Raw genomic sequence first — 18,000 nt, 5'->3', positions numbered from 1 at the left:
GTCTACTTGGCTGATGGGAACAGATTATGTTGGTCGTTGTCATTGAGGGCTCATCACCGCCATGACACTGATGCCTCGAGCATCGACGGGCGAGGGGGAGAAGGGCGCGTGCTTATTGTCCGAATAAATTATATCGCCGTCTACTATCCACCCTTATCGAGTGAAATGTCACGGATCGAAAAATAGGGTATCCGGTCGTCGAGTAGGCAGCGATTTGATTCCTTTATTTTCTCGATCGTGGCTGCCCGATATCACGTGCCACCTCCTCTTCTCCTTTCTTCGCGTTAATCCCTTCGAGAGAATATTGTTTCGATGGAAAATTTTTTAAAATCAAATCAATACATTTTTCTTTTTTTTTTCCTTTTTTTAGATTTTACCGTGCCAAGTTTTGAAAAGATTCTTTTTATTTATGATCTGATAAATCAGAAAAATCGATTGAATTTCATTAATATCTATTAATCTCGATTATAATCGAGATGCGGATTAATTCGAACTATACTTATCCAGATTTAAATCACTATAATATTCGTAATTGCGAATATATATAAAACACGTATAATAACAAACGCAAAATCTATTAGATCAAAGAATAAAAAAATTTCAAGCTTTAAATCTAAGGTGTCAAAAAACAATTTACAAATTAATACAAAATATTATTATACTTTGTACAAAGTATTATACTTATCTAAATTAAAATAAAGCAAGGACATAAACAGTTACAGTAACAGTTACAGTGTACAATACAACGAACAATACACACTGTATCTTAAACAGAGAGATTGAGAAATTAGCTCGTTCACGATGATCCCCGAAAGAGAATCGTCTTATCCCAGTTTTATCCCTGTATACACTTATTAACAAAAGTTTCGTGATAATTAACTCGTTCAACACGAAATCAGGGCTAACGTCTTAACGAACCCCTTTAATCGGTTAACAGGTCTCGCGTTAACGATTTCCTCAATGATCCTTCCGGAGAACGTGCGCAGGGGCAACAGTCGCACGAAACGTACTAACTAACGTGAAAGTGCATTAAGGGGTGCCGCAGGGGGTCCACAGCCTCGTTCCACCTGACGTGGCTTCCGTTCAAAGTGCAGCTAAGACGAGAACCCTTCCGGCATTATTTCGGTATCCTTTCGGGCCGAGAAAACTCGGTCACAGGTGTCCGCCGTTATGGATTTATTAGATGGTGCTAACCACGTCGTCGGATTAAAAGGACCGAGAACAAACGGGGGAGGATCTCATCATAGCTCGAGCTATTAGTTCCAACCCAACTACCGACTCTCTCTCAACCAGGAGCCAAGATAATCGTCCACCTTCTAATCTGTTTCCCGATATTATTGACTTTAATTGTTAAAATTGGCCGAACCTAAGCACGGATTGTTGGGCGTGGCAGGTGCATCCGAAGGCGATTCGAGGTGTAAACCTGTCGAATATTTTAGAAAAGCATTCTAGAGGAACAAGAAAAGGATTGATTTATAATGTGATTTATATATATGAGAACTATGTAAATTGTAATAATTTTCTAATATTCTTTTTGTTCTTGTTTGCAGAGGGAAAATTCTGGATTCAAAAATTAGTTAAGTTGGAATACTTTGATATATTGGGAACGTACAAATAAAAATCGAACAAGGCGTTTCCTCATGATGGATATTGAACAATGCAAACGAAATATATAGATATCTTCATAGAATAAGAAACTAAAAGATTCGAAAGATTTCTCTTCTCGAATCATCGAAAATAACGCATAAAATATTTATTCATCCAGAAAAAGAAAAGGATTATCGTTTCCAAAACACACACGTACAATTTTCCGTATATAAATAATCTTCCAGTACCTTCGATACCTTTGCAAACATGAAAAATCCATAGTCTCGATTTTCCTCCCCTTCCATTGTGCCATTATAGGCAATCTCTTTCGTTCACAGCGCGTTGGCAACATACGAAAACAGACATACATCATGGTTTCCAAAGGCACGATTAAGACGACAAAAAGCTCGCGTGTGTAGCGCGGACGATTTGAAAGGTTGTGAACGGTGGTTATGTTCTCGGCTTAAGAAGAAGGATCCACGCACTACACGAGGCCCCCGTTCATATTCAAGGGAAACGGGTCTGTTCACAATGGCTGACTTCGTAAGGCAAAAATCAGAAAGTTAGGGCGTCTCGGAAGCGAAGAAGAAGGGACGACTGTCGAAATATCTGGATCCCCTTAGAGGGATGTGCAGCTGGCCACGGAACACGCAACGATTGGCCCCCGTCACTGGTCGGCCATGCTGGATTTTTCCGGTCTAGCTTCTTTTCACAATGGTCTCGCGGTACTGAAAAAAAGGGTCAGGGGGCTCGTCTCGAAATCGGTATCGTTTCGGGATTCATCCTCGATGTGCGTTTTCTTCTCTTCTCTTGTCTTTCTGTGCTTTATTTCTCTTTGTACCTTCACTCCTCTATGAATTTTGTTTATTGAGTTATTTAACGAATTAATTTCCGTGAATCGAAGAGTATTCTCGAAATAAATAAAAGACATTTGAGCATTACACGCGTACGTGTAATTCACTTTCACATTTATTTAAGTGGAAAGTTGGAATGTTGTTTTGTTGCACAGATGAATATTATACTCGTGGATCTTGATAATATAATAAATGGATAATTAAGATTTTCTTTTCTGATAAAGCGATATTACGTAATACGTGTTTCAAACCATTTAAGTAATATTTTAAAATAGAAATTAAATTAGTAATATATAAAATCTCTAGGAAATTATTTTTACAATTATGTGGAAATAAATTTCTTCATATTTTCTTTTCTTCGCCAGAGTTCCATTATATCGCAATATATGTTATACAATATACGTATATATAATATCGCGAGGAACAAATCGTCGTGTGAAATTTTGTCATATTGAATTTTATTAAAAATTAAAATTATTCAAATAATCTTACAATAATTCGAACGTAGGAAAAGAATTTGACGGAACCTTGAACTTGAAGCGAAGAAAGGGTGGAACGGAGTGGATTGACATGGATTTGCCTGCGATTGGTGGCCGCGTGCCGCGACCCTAAGGATTAAGCGCAATTATTGGAACACATTGGCGAACCGCAACCCGTTTCCCACGTTTCTTCTATATCTTGTTATGAAAGTTATTAACTCTCCCGCTTCCCAATGAAAAAATCGAGCAACGACATTAGCTCGACAAATCCTGGGCTGGATTCGCACCCTTCAATACGAATATCCTACCTTCCTATGATCATTAATAGAAAGTTTTCTAAATCTCTCACGATGGGCTAGATTCTATCTGTTTCTTGTGATCGTGATTTCTTATCAATCGCGTGATTCGCGAATTCGCGGATATTCAGCTCTCCTTTCACAATTTCGTCACAAATAGACATTCACCGTTCGAACAATGAACGTTCGACCCCACGTTTCGTTGTCTGCGTGTGTCCTCGAGTTCGAACGAGTTGCAAAAACGTGACACGGCGATTGCGGCAAATCGTGTTGTTGCGAAACACAGGTATGCAAAGTCTGTTTCGAGTATTAGATACTCGATGTATCGGGTTGGAAAGGTAATTAGGCTTGGAAAGTGTGCGTATATGGTCTGATTGCTTTTCATGTGAGATTTAACGAGCCAGATGGCGGTAGAAGAATTAATTATTTCGAATGAAATTTTCGCCAGATTCGCATTTAAGGTTTCTGTACGTGTAAACGTATATGAAGAATGCAAAATCTGAATAGATGATATCTATTTCCTCCTCAATTGAATTTTATTTTGTATTTGAATATATATGTACGAATTCGTTATTTCATTGAATTATGTCTTTAAAAAATATTATCTAAAAATAATTAAAAATATATGTCGATACTTATTTCTCTTTCGTCTCCTTAATGATCAAACTTTCGTAGATAATTTTGTAAAAATGTACATTATTAATATTCGTAAAAACATATTTTAAATTCAGAACTAAGAAATTTCTTTTACCCTTCGCGAACGAATTTAAAGTCAATCAAGTATTTTTAAGTATTACAAGTATTACGAGTTCATCTCGTAAATATTTCCTAAACTGGATAAATCACGACCCTCGGCCAAAGGATTCGAAACCAGGACGTTTAGAACGTGTTGCAAATTAAGAGCAAGGTCCACTGGTGCACGCGGTGTCAGCTCGTAACCGAGGGCGACCCCTTCAGATGCGGCTTGGGTTTTGGCTTGCTATAACTCCGATAATTATGTTACCAATGCGTCGAAGGACAAAGAGCTCTCGAACGACATGGATGGCTCGCGAGCAAGAGCCAGAAGAGAGATGGTTGCTTGGTAGCCCAGCTGCCGGTAATCCTCCCTTTGTAATTTGCCTCCGTGACCCCTCGCCCCACCACCCTGCCAATGGCGTCGATTCCACATTACCTTCTTTTCGTACACGCGCACACACACAAAGTAGAAGAGGAATCATTTCATTAGTGGCCAACTATATGATATCTAAAATATGCTTCATTTTTTAACATATTTATTTGAGTTGATAGTTTAATAATTCATGATTAATTAATCAATTAAACGTTCTTACTTCTCCATCATCCCTATTACGAATTGATAAATGATATAAAGAGGTCGTTGATCAATCCCTGAAATATAACTGTAAATCAAATAATTCACGATATTCAAGAAAATCAAAAAAAAAAAAAAAAAAAAAAGAAAAAGGAAAAAGAAAAAAAGAAAAAGATTATTAGTAAGAGGTAAACTACGTTGCTACGCCACTGGCAGTCGGTTGATGTCACCGTGGCCGTGCCCTCCGGATAATAGAGTCCGCGACTTTAATGGACTCGCTAATCCTCTTCCCTGTTTGTCGGTGAGTCCATCCATGGGGTCGTATTCAAGGCATGCAAGGAGGTAAAAATCGGGGACACAGGGTGGTGTGACTGCGGTACAGGGCACAGTTTAGGGCTGCGCTTCTCTATCCGGGGAGGAGGGGTGGGACGGGAGGGATACTGCAACGTGTGGGTTGTCGCGCGGGCATGGGGCGACGATAAAGGAGAGGGGGAGGGGGGATCTACCCTGTCGTCACGTCCCGTAACGCTGAAAAACCCGCCCCTTGTGCGGATCCATCGGTGCGATGATACCTTGATTTCTCGAGTGACGAATTGAGTGCGCTTAATGCGAAACGGTGCGTTTAACGACGTAATTTGACGTAATACCGTACCACCTTGAACCCCTTCTGGTATGCTTGGACGAATCCAGTTCTTTCATGATGATGAGTCCGTTTGCTTGGTGGAAGGAAATATTAGTGATATAAAAATTGTTTAAAACTTAATCGATCGATTCTTATATACTTTCCAAAATATTATCTTTATTGTTTAAATTTGGATCAATGAAACTGTCGAAGCAATTGATTGATCGATACAATCAATTGAACGGTGAAAAAATTTTTTAAGTATATAAGTCTGTTTTCGAAGAATCTGCAATAATCATTTGTATTTTTCTTTTTTGTAATAATTAACATCATAATTAACATCAATTATAATGATTAAAGTATATTAATAATTGGTTATATGTAATTTGTATTTCTGTGTAACGAGACTGGTTAATTTAATTTGATTCTTCTGACAATTGCAACGTTTGATTAAATACAATTCATCATCGAATCTTTAATTTTATTTTACAAATTCTAACGTTTAAAATTGAACACACCGTGCTCGTTAAAAACTGAAAAAGTTCCCCCTTATCAAGAAACAACAATCGAATCTTCTATTTTACACTCTTTATCAAATTTTACGAATCTCGAATAACAAAATAATGTACAAATGAAACAATGAACATATACAGTTTTAAAAGTTTCAAATTTTCTCAAAAATCCTATTATGCTTTTCCAGGAATCGTGTTACTCAAACTATTTTGAAATTGCAGCAATTGCTGGATGTGGGGTGGCAGTTTGCTGTTGTATTGCGGAGCTGCATTATAACTAGGCTGAGGGAGGGGTTGGTATTGGGGTTGCTGAGGAAGAGGGCGGTACTGAGGTTGCTGAGGAAGAGGACGATACTGGGGTTGTTGAGGAAGAATCGGTTTCTTGTATTGACCACTGTTCACTGGAATCGATTTGTAATCCGGTTGCTGGACACCCGAGGCGAATGTCACTTGCGGTTTGTACTGAGATACCTGCGCCTGTGATAATTGCTGAGGCTGGATGGGTTGAGATGGACCCAGTTTTGGAATTGGTTGCGGTGGAACGGGCACCAATGGTGGACGGGATTGTTGCGCGTTCTGAGGTGGTGGTGCTTGGTTCACTGTACGAAAGTGACCCGATTGCCTCTTCTCGCGGATATGGGCTGAAAATTTTTTCAACGGTATTCACGAATCAAGTTTGGAAGAATTATTTTTATGTTGAAAGTATAGGAATAAAATTTACCGATAGTTGGCTCTTGTATTTCTTGTCCCAAAAGATCACCGAACGCATCACCGGTGACGTAAATAGGTATAATTACAGCTAATGTTAAAACCTGAAATTTATATAACGTTAATCAATATCTGATCAATTCAAACATCTGGTCGAACGATTTCATTATGAAATAGTAATAGCGTTTAAATAGATTTTATTTATTGGATAAGTTCTCGTCATTTTATATCTGCTTACAGTGGATACCGTTGCTTGTGAAATAGATAGATACATAATAAAAAATCTTTTAGTTTTTAACTTTTAAATTAAACTTTTAACTTTTTAAATTATCGTCGTCTTCATCGATTTCTAAAGTCGACACATCGAGACTTTCTATCTCCAATAAAATGAAACAATAAAAGCTCACTCTCTCTCTATGGTGACCTATTTAAGTAAAGTAAAACGAACGTAATGACACTGAAATAGAAACGTCTCTCTCTTTCCTCTAAATGTCATAAAGACGCGGGAACGTGTGAAAATTGCGGATAACCATGGAGAGAAAAATCGGTTCGCGTTTGAGAAAGTTGGTTAATGCAATTTACCGATCTCTCACGGTGCACACTATTGCGCACAAAGCGCGCATAGTCGAATAGTAATAAAGTAGTGAGTTCTCATGAAGGGAAAGGATAGAAATACTCGATATAGGCGTATATCGAGGCGTAAATACACGCCTTTCGAACGTTATAGAGATGATAGATCTTTGTAAGAAATAATGTAGGTCAAATCTCGTTTAAGTAATTTCTCACGAATAGGATTAATTGAGCGTGAATTTGTAATAGATACGTAATCTTGAATAGTTTGAATTAATTATTTTTATTCTTTACTTTTGAATGAAAATAGTTCAATTTATTTCCAATTTTTAACATTTTTCCAATTGTACCGTTGACTGCGAGAATGATATTTTACACTAAATGTAAATAATGTAAACTGTGTATCGAGAAGTTTAATATATTATGTAGAAAGTTAATATAAATTTAATATTTAATATTTTAAATTAATTTAAAATAATTTGTATATGTATATTATTTAAAAACTAGTAATATTTCTTCACTTCATAAAATTAACTTAACGTAACGAGAATAACAAACTTTTAATAATTATTCAATTTTTAAATAAATAGTGACGATACAATGTATTATATTTCATCACTATAGATTATTAAAATTTATCAAAAGTTTATCATCACTTTAAAGATACACATAATAATAAATAAAAATTGAATACGAAAAATTCGAATGACCTACAAACGATTCTCTTATATATTCAACCACACAATCTGTCTTCACCATCGTTTACAAAAAAAAAAAAAAGAAAAGAAGAAAAAAAACAAAAGAATAAAAATAAATAAAATAGAAGAGAAATATTCACAGAAAGAAAGAAAGAAAGAAAGAAAGAAAGAAAATAAATTATTAAATCGTCTAAGGGAGGCACAAAATCGACTTGTACTCACAGAAAGAAACTTCATGGCGAAGGTGTAAGCGATTTCGGGATGGGAGCTGAACGAAACTGGCGGCCGCGTCGCGACGCACTTCTATATGGGCGAGCGTTTCCAGGGTAAGTGGTCCGGCCAACCACTAACTTTCACGGTTGGTCGGTTTCGATTGAATATATATTTTTTTTTCTTCTCTCCGTCCAAGTCCCCCGCCCGTTCGTCACGTAACAAACGCGTCCTGTATGCACGGCATGCGACGTTTCTATCACTGTTATTCAGGAAACTAGTCGCACGGGAAAACTTGGAATTGTTGGACGATTCGATTCGAAAATGATGAGTCTTGTCTGTTTAATTATTTTTTACTGGATAGAGTTTGTATATCGATGTTGGTATAATTATTTTATTTCGAATTAACGAAAGATTTTTAACGAAGGGTCATCGTGAAAATTTGTGAATAGTATTTTCCAAGAATCATTGAGTGTTTCTTGGAATTACAGTTAACTATATTCGTAAGAAAAGTATGATATGAATGAAATAAGGTAGTTTGTATAATAATATAAAAAAAGTTTTATATAGTCTTATTATTATTTCGCGCCATTATGCTGCATAATTCTATTCATAATTATTTTATTTCCAAGATGCGGTATTTTTATCTGTATGTATTCGTTTGTTTATTAAAAATTTTAAATCACGAGAAAGTTGTTGCTACTAAATCGTAAAAGTAATTACTTTTAACTATCGAGATTAGCATTCTTCTTGTAAAACCAGTCGTGTAATAGTTTTTGCGTTTAATTTTACAACTTAAACACTTCGTGCATCAAGTATCCAATAATAATACAAATTATTGATCAAGCCTTGTTTAATAAATTGAACCTGTAATCCTTCTGTTCTAATGAAACATTATGACAAATTACAATAAGTAATTATTAGAATGCGATAATCAACTTGATTATTATATTATGCACGATTATAAAATTATGCACAATTAAGTAAACGAATAATTATCTTTGATTGAACTTTTCTAAAAGAACTTTTCTCAAGAAAGAAATTAACTTGCTCGATCGTTTGAAATGAACTTTCTCTGTAAAAAACTTGGGTTATGCTGTCGGAACCAGCTTTTCCCGAGTGCACATTATATCAGAGGTTAATTCGAAGTTACGTGAAAGTCGTTTGATCGATTTTTCCTTTTGAATGGAAGGCTGTACGCTTTGGAATTTATCTGAATTATGATCAACCGTATTCTAAGAAATGAGGACAAAACAGAATTCGTTCGTTGATCGAAAAAGGTATTCACGCGAATGTTGATAGCTCCCTAATTGACGAGAGATCAATTATTACTCAAATCGAAATCGATTTCATTTGCCAATAATTCTTTAATTCATTTACCCGTTGTTATTAGATCGTGCGTGTAATATTTTTTAAAATTTCTGTAGATAAATAATTATTATTATTACTTTCTTACAAGGTCAGGAAAAAGATTTATTCAATTTTGAAAAATTATATCGAGAAATGAGATTTTCGTGTCGATAATTTTTTCTATAATTTTAATCGATTATATTTCATATTCGAGATTAAAATTAAAATTGAACGAAATCAAAAAATTGTTATCGACGTAAATATGGATTGAGCAAAAACATGTCCCAAGCAAAACACGTATTTCTAGTCACGTAACGGTACAGCCACCGGTTGCAGGAAGCATATGCATCGGTCACTTCCGTATTCCTAAGTCGACCGCATTAATATCTCGAACAAAGTTTCTACGAAGACATTTTATATATTCCATAAAAAAAAAAATCGCGATTTAATCGATGACTGGACAAGTTGTAAAAGGAATTGACCTTAATGTATATAATTCTACATTCACCGTTCCATTTCTTCAATACGTATGTAGGTACTGAAGAAAGAATCTAGCAGGATGTAAAATTTCGAGAACAATGAAGAGGCTAATCTGATTTATTTCAAAGAAATTTAACAAATTACAAAATATATTTCTGAGCTGTTAAAAGTTAGTCAAGACGATTAACTCAGTTACGTTAAGTATACGGAGGAAAAGCAACGAGTGAAAGTGGATCATATACGCAAAACTCGAAATGCGATCTAGTTTTTGTCCAAGTGTTATTTCTTTAATAAATTTTATCCATATGCGTTTATATCATATACATACGATTATCTTTATCTTTAAGTTTTATGATATGTGTTATTTTTTAAAATTTGGATTCCTAGTTCAGAATAATTAAGATCGAAATAATACATTTATGTGAAAAATATTTTATTGGAAAATTGTTGAGATATAAAAACTGTAAAATGGACAAGCTGTTTATTATTAATCGAAGAAGCTCATGCATTTAGTGTTATTGCTTGTTAAAACGATATATAAATAAATCTCTATAAATAAATCTATACGACAAAGATAAAATGGCGCGTTACTTTCGTTCTTTCCTCTTTCACCGGAAGTGGAAAGTCCGATTTCCGATGTAGAAATCCATTTCAAATAACTTCCGTTACAACAGTATACTTTAAATATTCAGAGTAATGACAAATCATTATTTTGACATCTTAAAACGAGAGAGAAACTTAAGTTTTTAATTACATAAAATTATTTAATGATATAATATATCATGAATATAATCATATAATCATAATTAAAATAATATTGTGTTTCTAATTTGTTAAGTAGATAATCTTTTCTTTCATATTTCCGTATAAGAAATTTTCGATAAATATAATATCTTGTAAAAAGAAGAAAAGAATATAAATTTATGTGAAATTGACTTTTTAATAACAAAAAAAAAATATTCAAAAAGTACACTTTTCGTATCACATTTACATACGTATACAAAATAGAAAACAATATTATCCGTTTAAATAAATACTTCGAGTGCTATTTAAAAGTAGCAAATATTCGACGAATAAAAACGCAGTTATTTTTATTAAATCGCAGTTATTTTTATTAAATCTAAATAATAATAAGATAAACCTTGAATGAAAATGTTATTAAAAATACTGCAATCTTTAAAGTACATACGATTAGAATTTTTTCCTACATAGAATTACTTCTTAACAGCAAAAGCAGATATAAATTATATTTAAAACGTTATTATAGTATCAAATATTTCACTTTCACGAGTAACTTAATGCATGCGAAACGAAACAAAGTGCATAAAGATCCTTCAAATATTTCAGTATTACGAAACAACTTCGGCGAAAGCGTATGATTTTTTTCGCAATTACACATCCTCGCGAAACGGAACGTGTGATCAAATAATATCCGGAACAATGGAAAACATCGTTCCAATTAATTACGGAACGATAATACGATAAATCAAGGTACAAACAAACAATTACGCCCGTTTATTTTCGATTATATTGCTTCTCGGTCACAGGACGAACTCCTTGATCAGCTGTCTCGTATCCAAGCTGAGCCTGAGTATATTGCGGAGTATATTGCGGTTGAGAAGCGTAAACTTGACTGTACCCGCTTGGTTGGCCTTGATACGCGTCTCTTCCTTGATCCTGATGGTAAGCTGGATCGCTCGATTGGTAAGCGGTATTCAATTGACTTTGATAGCCGCTGCTCGTCTGCCCTTGATACGGATGATTATTCACGGAAGGTTGATATTGAACTTGCGGCGGTCCAGTGGGTTGCACTGGCTGAGGCACGTACGGTTTGTCGAGACGATAATCGATCTGATTGGCAATGATGTTGTAAGGGATTTGGGCCTGATACTTCAACAGACTTTGAATGTGACCAGGAATATTTGTGGAATATTGGGGGACCGGTTCGGCTGGTATTGGCTGTGGTCTTGGCTGTTGTCGCGATTGATGAGGCGCTTGTCTTCTCTGTCTTCTTGGATGGTGCGATGGATCCGACGATGGTGAAACTTGTACAGGAGGTGGCGCAACCGCCGGTGGCACTGTGTGCACGACAGGAGACGTTGGTTGCTGTCTAATCAAATCTTGATAGTAATTGCGAAACTGTTCCAGCTGCATCTGAGCGGATGGATCCGGATTAAACCTGAAAATTTGACGAATGTCCAGCGTTTGCCAAAATTTGTTATACTATTAAACGCTTGAACGAGAATCGAGAATCGATTAATTTAACAAGATTAATTTAGCAAGATGAAATTTACCTGTACTGTTCTGGAATCGAGTTGACGTAAGGTGTTTGCGCCTGGTATTTCAAGAGTTGTTGAAGGTGAGGAGGTAGATTGGGCGAGTATTTGATCTGTGGCTCGGCTGGTGGTTGCGGAAGTTTGCGATGCTGTTGTTGCGGCGTTTGTCGTCTGTGTCTAGTTGGACCACGTGATTTCCCGCGGTAAGCCGGACGCCGTGGTTCTGGAGGCAATTCTTCTTGGGGCTCGGCCTCGTACCGAGGTTCGTATTGAGGTTGCGGTTGATTCGCACCTTGTAGCGATATCAGATTTTCGTATCTAGGAAAATTTGTGGTGCTCGATACAACAAACAAATCTGGATATCCATTAGCGTTCACGACGAGTAATAACGACGAGAAAATGGATTTGACGAGAATTCGGCATTACCTGTACGGTTCAGGAATAATGTTCACGTATGGAAGTTGAGCTTGGAGCTGAAGAAGATGCTTGATATGAGAAGGAGCGTTATCTATAGATTTCGATTGTTGTAAGGCGACTGGTTCTGGTGGTGGCGGTGGAGCTGGTTGTCTAGGGGCAGACGCTCTTTGCCGATGCGATGCTCTTGGCGCGGTTGGAGCTGCAGCTTGAGAATATTCCTGTTGCGCTGCTGGCCGCGATTGCCGATCGTACGATCTCCAGTTTACTCTCAGTCCTTTCATACGAAATTTCGAATTAATTTTCTAGTAATTTGATGTTTGGCGGTTTCGGTTGAATTGTTGAGTTATATCTAATTCTAATAATTTCTATAATATTAATCTAGAAAAAAAAAAAAAAGAAAGAGAAGAAAAATTATAAATTCGCTTACCAGTGGGATCGTTATATTGGAGAGATTTTGGAGCAGCACCCGATCTACCATCGTAGGCTCCTTGAATAATCGATTGACTATGTCCATCGGACGCTCCTTGGATATTGTATGCTCCTGCACTGGGTCCTTGCACATATCTTTCAGCTATACCCTGAGTGGCACCCTGAATTTGAAAATTGGAATGGCCATCGCTGGAACCTTGTATCTGAGCACTACCATCCGTGGCACCTTGAATACTGAAACCACTATCGTGTGCGTCTGTAGACAAATCAAACACGTTTAAATTGATATTAAAATTAAAGGAAAAAAATTCATTCGATATTTTATTATTATTTTTAGAAATATTTTTTCGAAAAGATTTGATATATATAAAGAATAAATTGAATAAAAATTTTCATCGTAAAATAATTTACTCGATAGACAATAAGCTTCAATATATTTGAATTGAATTGAAAAAGTAGTTCGACATAGCTTCAACGTAACGACGTTGAACGATAAATCTGATCGTAAATTTGTATCAGTCAGAGAGATAGAAGAATAAATTACGAGATTTTTTCTCTTATGTGGAACAGTATCGGTATCTGTTATCTGTTTTTTTACCATTTTGATCCGTGTACTCGATTCCTTTCCCTTCCTCTATTCGTAAGCCCTGAGCGACTCGATTCCCGTCACTGGGTCCCTGTATCGTGAATTGTGCCAAGCACGCAGGAAGAACTATTAATAGTAAAACCTGAAATAACAATTAATAACATTCGATTATTTAATATTTTTAAAAATATCAATTCCAATTGTTAATTAATATTGAAAGATATTTCTTTAAAGAGGTATCTTTGAATAACATTTCATTTTATTATTTTTGTCATGTTTTGACAATGTAATCGAGTTAAATAGTCAAATAAGGAAGCGTTAAGCGTTAATATATTAAGTAACTCGTTAATTAAGTGTCTTTGTATTATCTAAGAAAGGATTATATTACTCAATAAATCATCAAGAGTATATACTTTCTAATTACTATTTAAACAGCTTTTCACATAAAATAAAATAAAACTTCGCTTCTCTTTATCCAATTTCTCTTCCATCTAATTTCATAAAAACACTATTTTTCACAATTACAATTCTTTTTTTCAAAAGTGAATAACAACTCTTTTCATCGATAATATAATTTATAGGATATTAACATATTAATGAAATAATATTCTTGCTTCATTGATGTGATAATAACAAAGGAAGAAAATAAATGTCTGGAGAGAGACATAGCTTTAAGGATCAATTGCGCAACCTGAAGTTTTAATCAAGTATTATCTAATACGGTGGAAACTTGACTCAGTGACAGTTGCGATAGCACACTGGTTCGTGTCCTGTGCATTTATATGGAATTGTATTTCGAGATCGGGGCACCGTGGCTGGAAGGGAAAGTGGTAACTTCAAGACCAGATTCTTCGTGATCAACCGAAGTTAATAACACGTTTCAGAAGCACGATAGAAACCTATCCTTTAAACGTTCCCGATCCAGTTATCCTGCTAGACATTATCCTTTCGTTCAATTTGTGCTTGATAACAATTTATATTTTACGTTTCTTAATTCTTAATTAGATATTGCATTCTATCAATTATTAACGAAGAAATATTCTAATTAATTTAACGATCGCTAATTACGAATGAATAATGGAGTACAAAGTTTATCAAGTGATTATTAAAAATTATTAAATTATTAAAATTAAAACTAAAATTATTAAAAATATTTGCTAAAGAATTAATTTGTAATATATAATAACTTTTTTCCAATATATTTCATTATTCCATAATTTTTAATAATTTTAGTTTTAATTTTAATAATTTAATAATTTTTAATAATCACTTGATAAACTATTTTTAATAATATAGTCTATTTAATTAATTGCAAATTATTTAAGATTGAATTGATAAGTATCTATTACCTACATATAATTCATTCAATTCCAATTTAATTCATTCGTTAAGACTAATTAAGTTAGGCGATTAAACCAAATCAATTTGTCTTTTTTATCGAGTGATTTATCTCATTCTTTGTAATGTCATTGGACATGCATGGAAATACATGCAAATACGTTATATCATTCGATAATAAATATAAGAAAATTTAATTTGATTCACTTTAAAAAAAATTCGTATGAATTATCGATTAAATTTGGTAATTATCGATGGCTTCGATCGAATCGACGAAATTCCAATTTCTCAAGGGGAAAGTTGATTAGCAATAGCAGTTTCCGTAATCGGGAAAAGGCGACGAGTATTGGTGTACCTTTCCTCCGAGCATTCCACTCGATGAGGAAAAAGAAATAAAATCTATCATGGAAACCAACACAGGCTATCGAGCACAACCATTGTAAGAATTACACGTTAGCCTATGGAAAGTGAAATATAAATTAGCTGACAAGACACGCCTGTTTCGTTTACTCTCGAAGAAAAGGGTTCTTGTCTGGCGTAATGATTTCTTGTCAGAAAATATTGATCGAGACATGGAATGTTATATGTTGTAATCCTTTTGTTCCAATTATTTACGTCTTTGTAATTTAATTCAATCAAATTCTTTGTTGAAGAAATTATATTATAAACTTATTTGTTTTTCTGCACATTTGTATTTTTTTTATGACTTTTCATTAATAATTTTAAAATAAATATTATAAAGTAATAACTTTGCACGTATGTTTCCTATAAATTGAAAGATATTGTTTCTGATCGTAGCTATTGAAAGTAAAAGAATACTGTGTATATTCTATACAAGTGTCCTATTTTTACTCTAATTATCAGGTAACTGTAAAAAGTTGTTGAAACTGGATAAAAGAGGTACAATTATAAGTGGATACATACACGAATGTCCTTACTTCTTATAGAACTTTCATTTCGCGTGTTTGTAGTTATTATAAAAAGAAAATGAATAATAATTTTTCCAGAAATAAGGAGAAGCGAATATCCACGAGCAAAAATACTTTGACAAATTCTCATTGCTATCAATCTTACTAATTAATAAGTAAAGCAATGATCAACAATCACTGAGAAAAAAATTATCTCGCAAATAACGATTATTATCCAATCGTATTCAACACGTTTCGTTATAATCACGTTTTGTCCGTCATATTTGTATTATGAGAGCCAATTTCTTTGTCAAATTTATTCATTCATAAATTCATCTCTAAATCGTATATACGTTCTATTTCCAGCGTAAATTTCGTAATCTCACCTAAAAACAATTTCACGATCAATTTCACGGTGTATAACGACTTTCCTTTCGAAATAACTCACCCACGATATAATTAAACCACGATGCGCGAACACGTACGCCATTTTACCGGAAACTCGTGATGTGAGACATCTCATCGCGATTAACCACACGCGACACATTTCCTTCTGCACGTTTCAATTTTCAAAGACATCCTGCTCCCATATTTTCATAATTTAAACCATAAAACACAAAGAATAAAAAACATAAGAAACTTAGAATAATAACGGCGAAACTAAAATTTGGTTAAATTTATTCGAAATGAAATAAAAAAGAATGGAGAAATATATAAATATCGTGCACAATTTAATTTCTTAGTCGCGATTTAAACCACACGCGACACATTTCGTTCCGCCATGCTCTAATTTTAACACCCATCATACCTTTCAATCTTTCTGCTCGCCAATATATTAAATCACAAACCGTAGAGAATAAATTTAGAAACGATAAACCATAATCACAGAGAGCCCAGACCAAACCAGATGAATAAAAAAAAAAATAAAATAAAATAAAACAAAAGAAAAATAAAAAGGAAAATTTCAATCGAAATCGAGATCGAAGAATTAATTCATTGTTGAGGTTCGAGAACGACAAATTGTGAAATTAAGAGAGGAGTGAGGTACTTACGAGGAAATTCATGGCGAGAAAGCAATGCTGGTCGATGCGTTCAAGGGTGGAGTGTATCTGAGGCGGCCGCGCGGTCACCGGAACAACTTTATAGGCGGCTACGTAAAAGGCGGCTTTCGGCGACGGGGATGTGACTTCTCGTCCCACCTCCGCCAGCCCTCCGTTTTATCTGCTACCTGGATTACCGTTCCACGGAACTGGCTTTTCAGAATTTTTTCCTTTTCTTTCTTTCTTTCTTTCTTTCTTTTTTTCTTTCTTTCTTTCTTTTTCTCTTTCGGTTCCCATTTCGCCTCATTGCCAATGGTGATGCTTCCTCTTGAACAAACTTACTACTGTGGCTCACCGTGGCCATAAGATATGCTGCGGTACCGGAAATGTTTTGAGAGGAGGAAGTGTTTTGATACTTAGTGGAGAGTTAATGAGAAATTAAAAGGAATCAGTATTTTTTTTAAATGAAGATAAAATTATTTTTATATTGTGTTGGAGGTGAATAAATTTTTTGCTTTAATATTACATTCAATCTATGACTAAATGACGAGATTATTTTTAGTTATTGTAAAAAGAAATAATTTTATAACGATTATATAAAATCGTAAAAGATTGTAAAAAGATTGTATTAAATTGTATCAAATAATGTAATGTGTATCAAATAATTATATTTATTCGTTATAAGAAAAATTACGTACCAATATTTATTTTTCTTTTTTCTTTTATTTTTTTTTTTTTTTACAATACTTTAAGAAATTGCATTGAACTAAAGGTGTCCCTATTTTACCTGTGATGTTTGAAAAGCTAATAAAAGTGTTGCGAAGATTCATGTCGACAATGAATGTAACTATGTTTCTTCGTTGCTCGTAAAAGCGTACACTCGATTGCATCGTTGGAAAAAACGCTGAAGCCATCGATAAGGAATGCGATTCAAAGACACGTTTCCCATGTGGAGAACCCATTCAAAGGTTACCGCCATGCAACGACCCTATGCAACAATTAAATGCGGTTATGCACATATTGAACTTAAATAATCATAAATAAACAAATAAAATAAATAGACATGAATAATTAATTTTTCACGTATCCTGTTGCATTCAATAAATTATATCTACTTACTGTGTAACTTATTATTAATTGTAATTGAATGAACTTAAAATTTCATAACGTGAAATTAATATGATATAATATATACAATTAGTATTACTAATTCGACACGATTATTTACAAATGTGAGATTCGAGACAATATAAGTTCGTTAAAATCGAATGTATCGAATCGAAGATTTTCTTTTTCCTTATTGTATCTTACCGGAAGAGAGCGAAATGATT

At 34.4% G+C, this 18,000-nt stretch overlaps 2 protein-coding genes across 2 annotated transcripts; both read right to left on the bottom strand.

Annotated features, from left to right (window-relative positions):
• Positions 1-5,833: 5,833 nt before the first annotated feature.
• LOC122719965 (amelogenin-like) lies at positions 5,834-7,879 on the bottom strand. The gene is made up of 3 exons (XM_043946269.1): positions 7,858-7,879; positions 6,381-6,471; positions 5,834-6,300 (listed from the first exon to the last, which is right to left on the bottom strand). Exons 1-3 carry the CDS (start codon positions 7,870-7,872, stop codon positions 5,834-5,836), a joined length of 573 nt encoding a protein of 190 aa, XP_043802204.1. The 5' UTR covers positions 7,873-7,879.
• A 3,311-nt stretch (positions 7,880-11,190) lies between these two features.
• LOC122719966 (bromodomain-containing protein 4-like) lies at positions 11,191-16,693 on the bottom strand. Its single transcript, XM_043946270.1, has 6 exons — positions 16,682-16,693; positions 13,396-13,525; positions 12,796-13,053; positions 12,378-12,642; positions 11,970-12,269; positions 11,191-11,854 (listed from the first exon to the last, which is right to left on the bottom strand). Exons 1-6 carry the CDS (start codon positions 16,691-16,693, stop codon positions 11,191-11,193), a joined length of 1,629 nt encoding a protein of 542 aa, XP_043802205.1.
• Positions 16,694-18,000: the final 1,307 nt, after the last annotated feature.

The sequence above is a fragment of the Apis laboriosa genome, unplaced genomic scaffold, assembly GCF_014066325.1.
Source record: "Apis laboriosa isolate Shangri-la unplaced genomic scaffold, ASM1406632v1 scaffold9_cov152, whole genome shotgun sequence".
Lineage (NCBI taxonomy): Eukaryota > Metazoa > Arthropoda > Insecta > Hymenoptera > Apidae > Apis > Apis laboriosa.
Note: the sequence above shows the minus strand (reverse complement) of the source record. Positions and strands in the feature narration are given on the sequence as shown.

Excerpts from the sequence above, each read along its gene's own strand:
- LOC122719965 (XM_043946269.1), bottom strand. Across the intron at positions 6,301-6,380 it reads AATACAAGAGCCAACTATCG|CCCATATCCGCGAGAAGAGG; the intron begins GTAAATTTTATT and ends AAAAATTTTCAG.
- LOC122719966 (XM_043946270.1), bottom strand. Across the intron at positions 13,054-13,395 it reads CGAGTACACGGATCAAAATG|ACGCACACGATAGTGGTTTC; the intron begins GTAAAAAAACAG and ends ATTTGTCTACAG. Across the intron at positions 12,643-12,795 it reads CCAATATAACGATCCCACTG|GACTGAGAGTAAACTGGAGA; the intron begins GTAAGCGAATTT and ends TTCGTATGAAAG.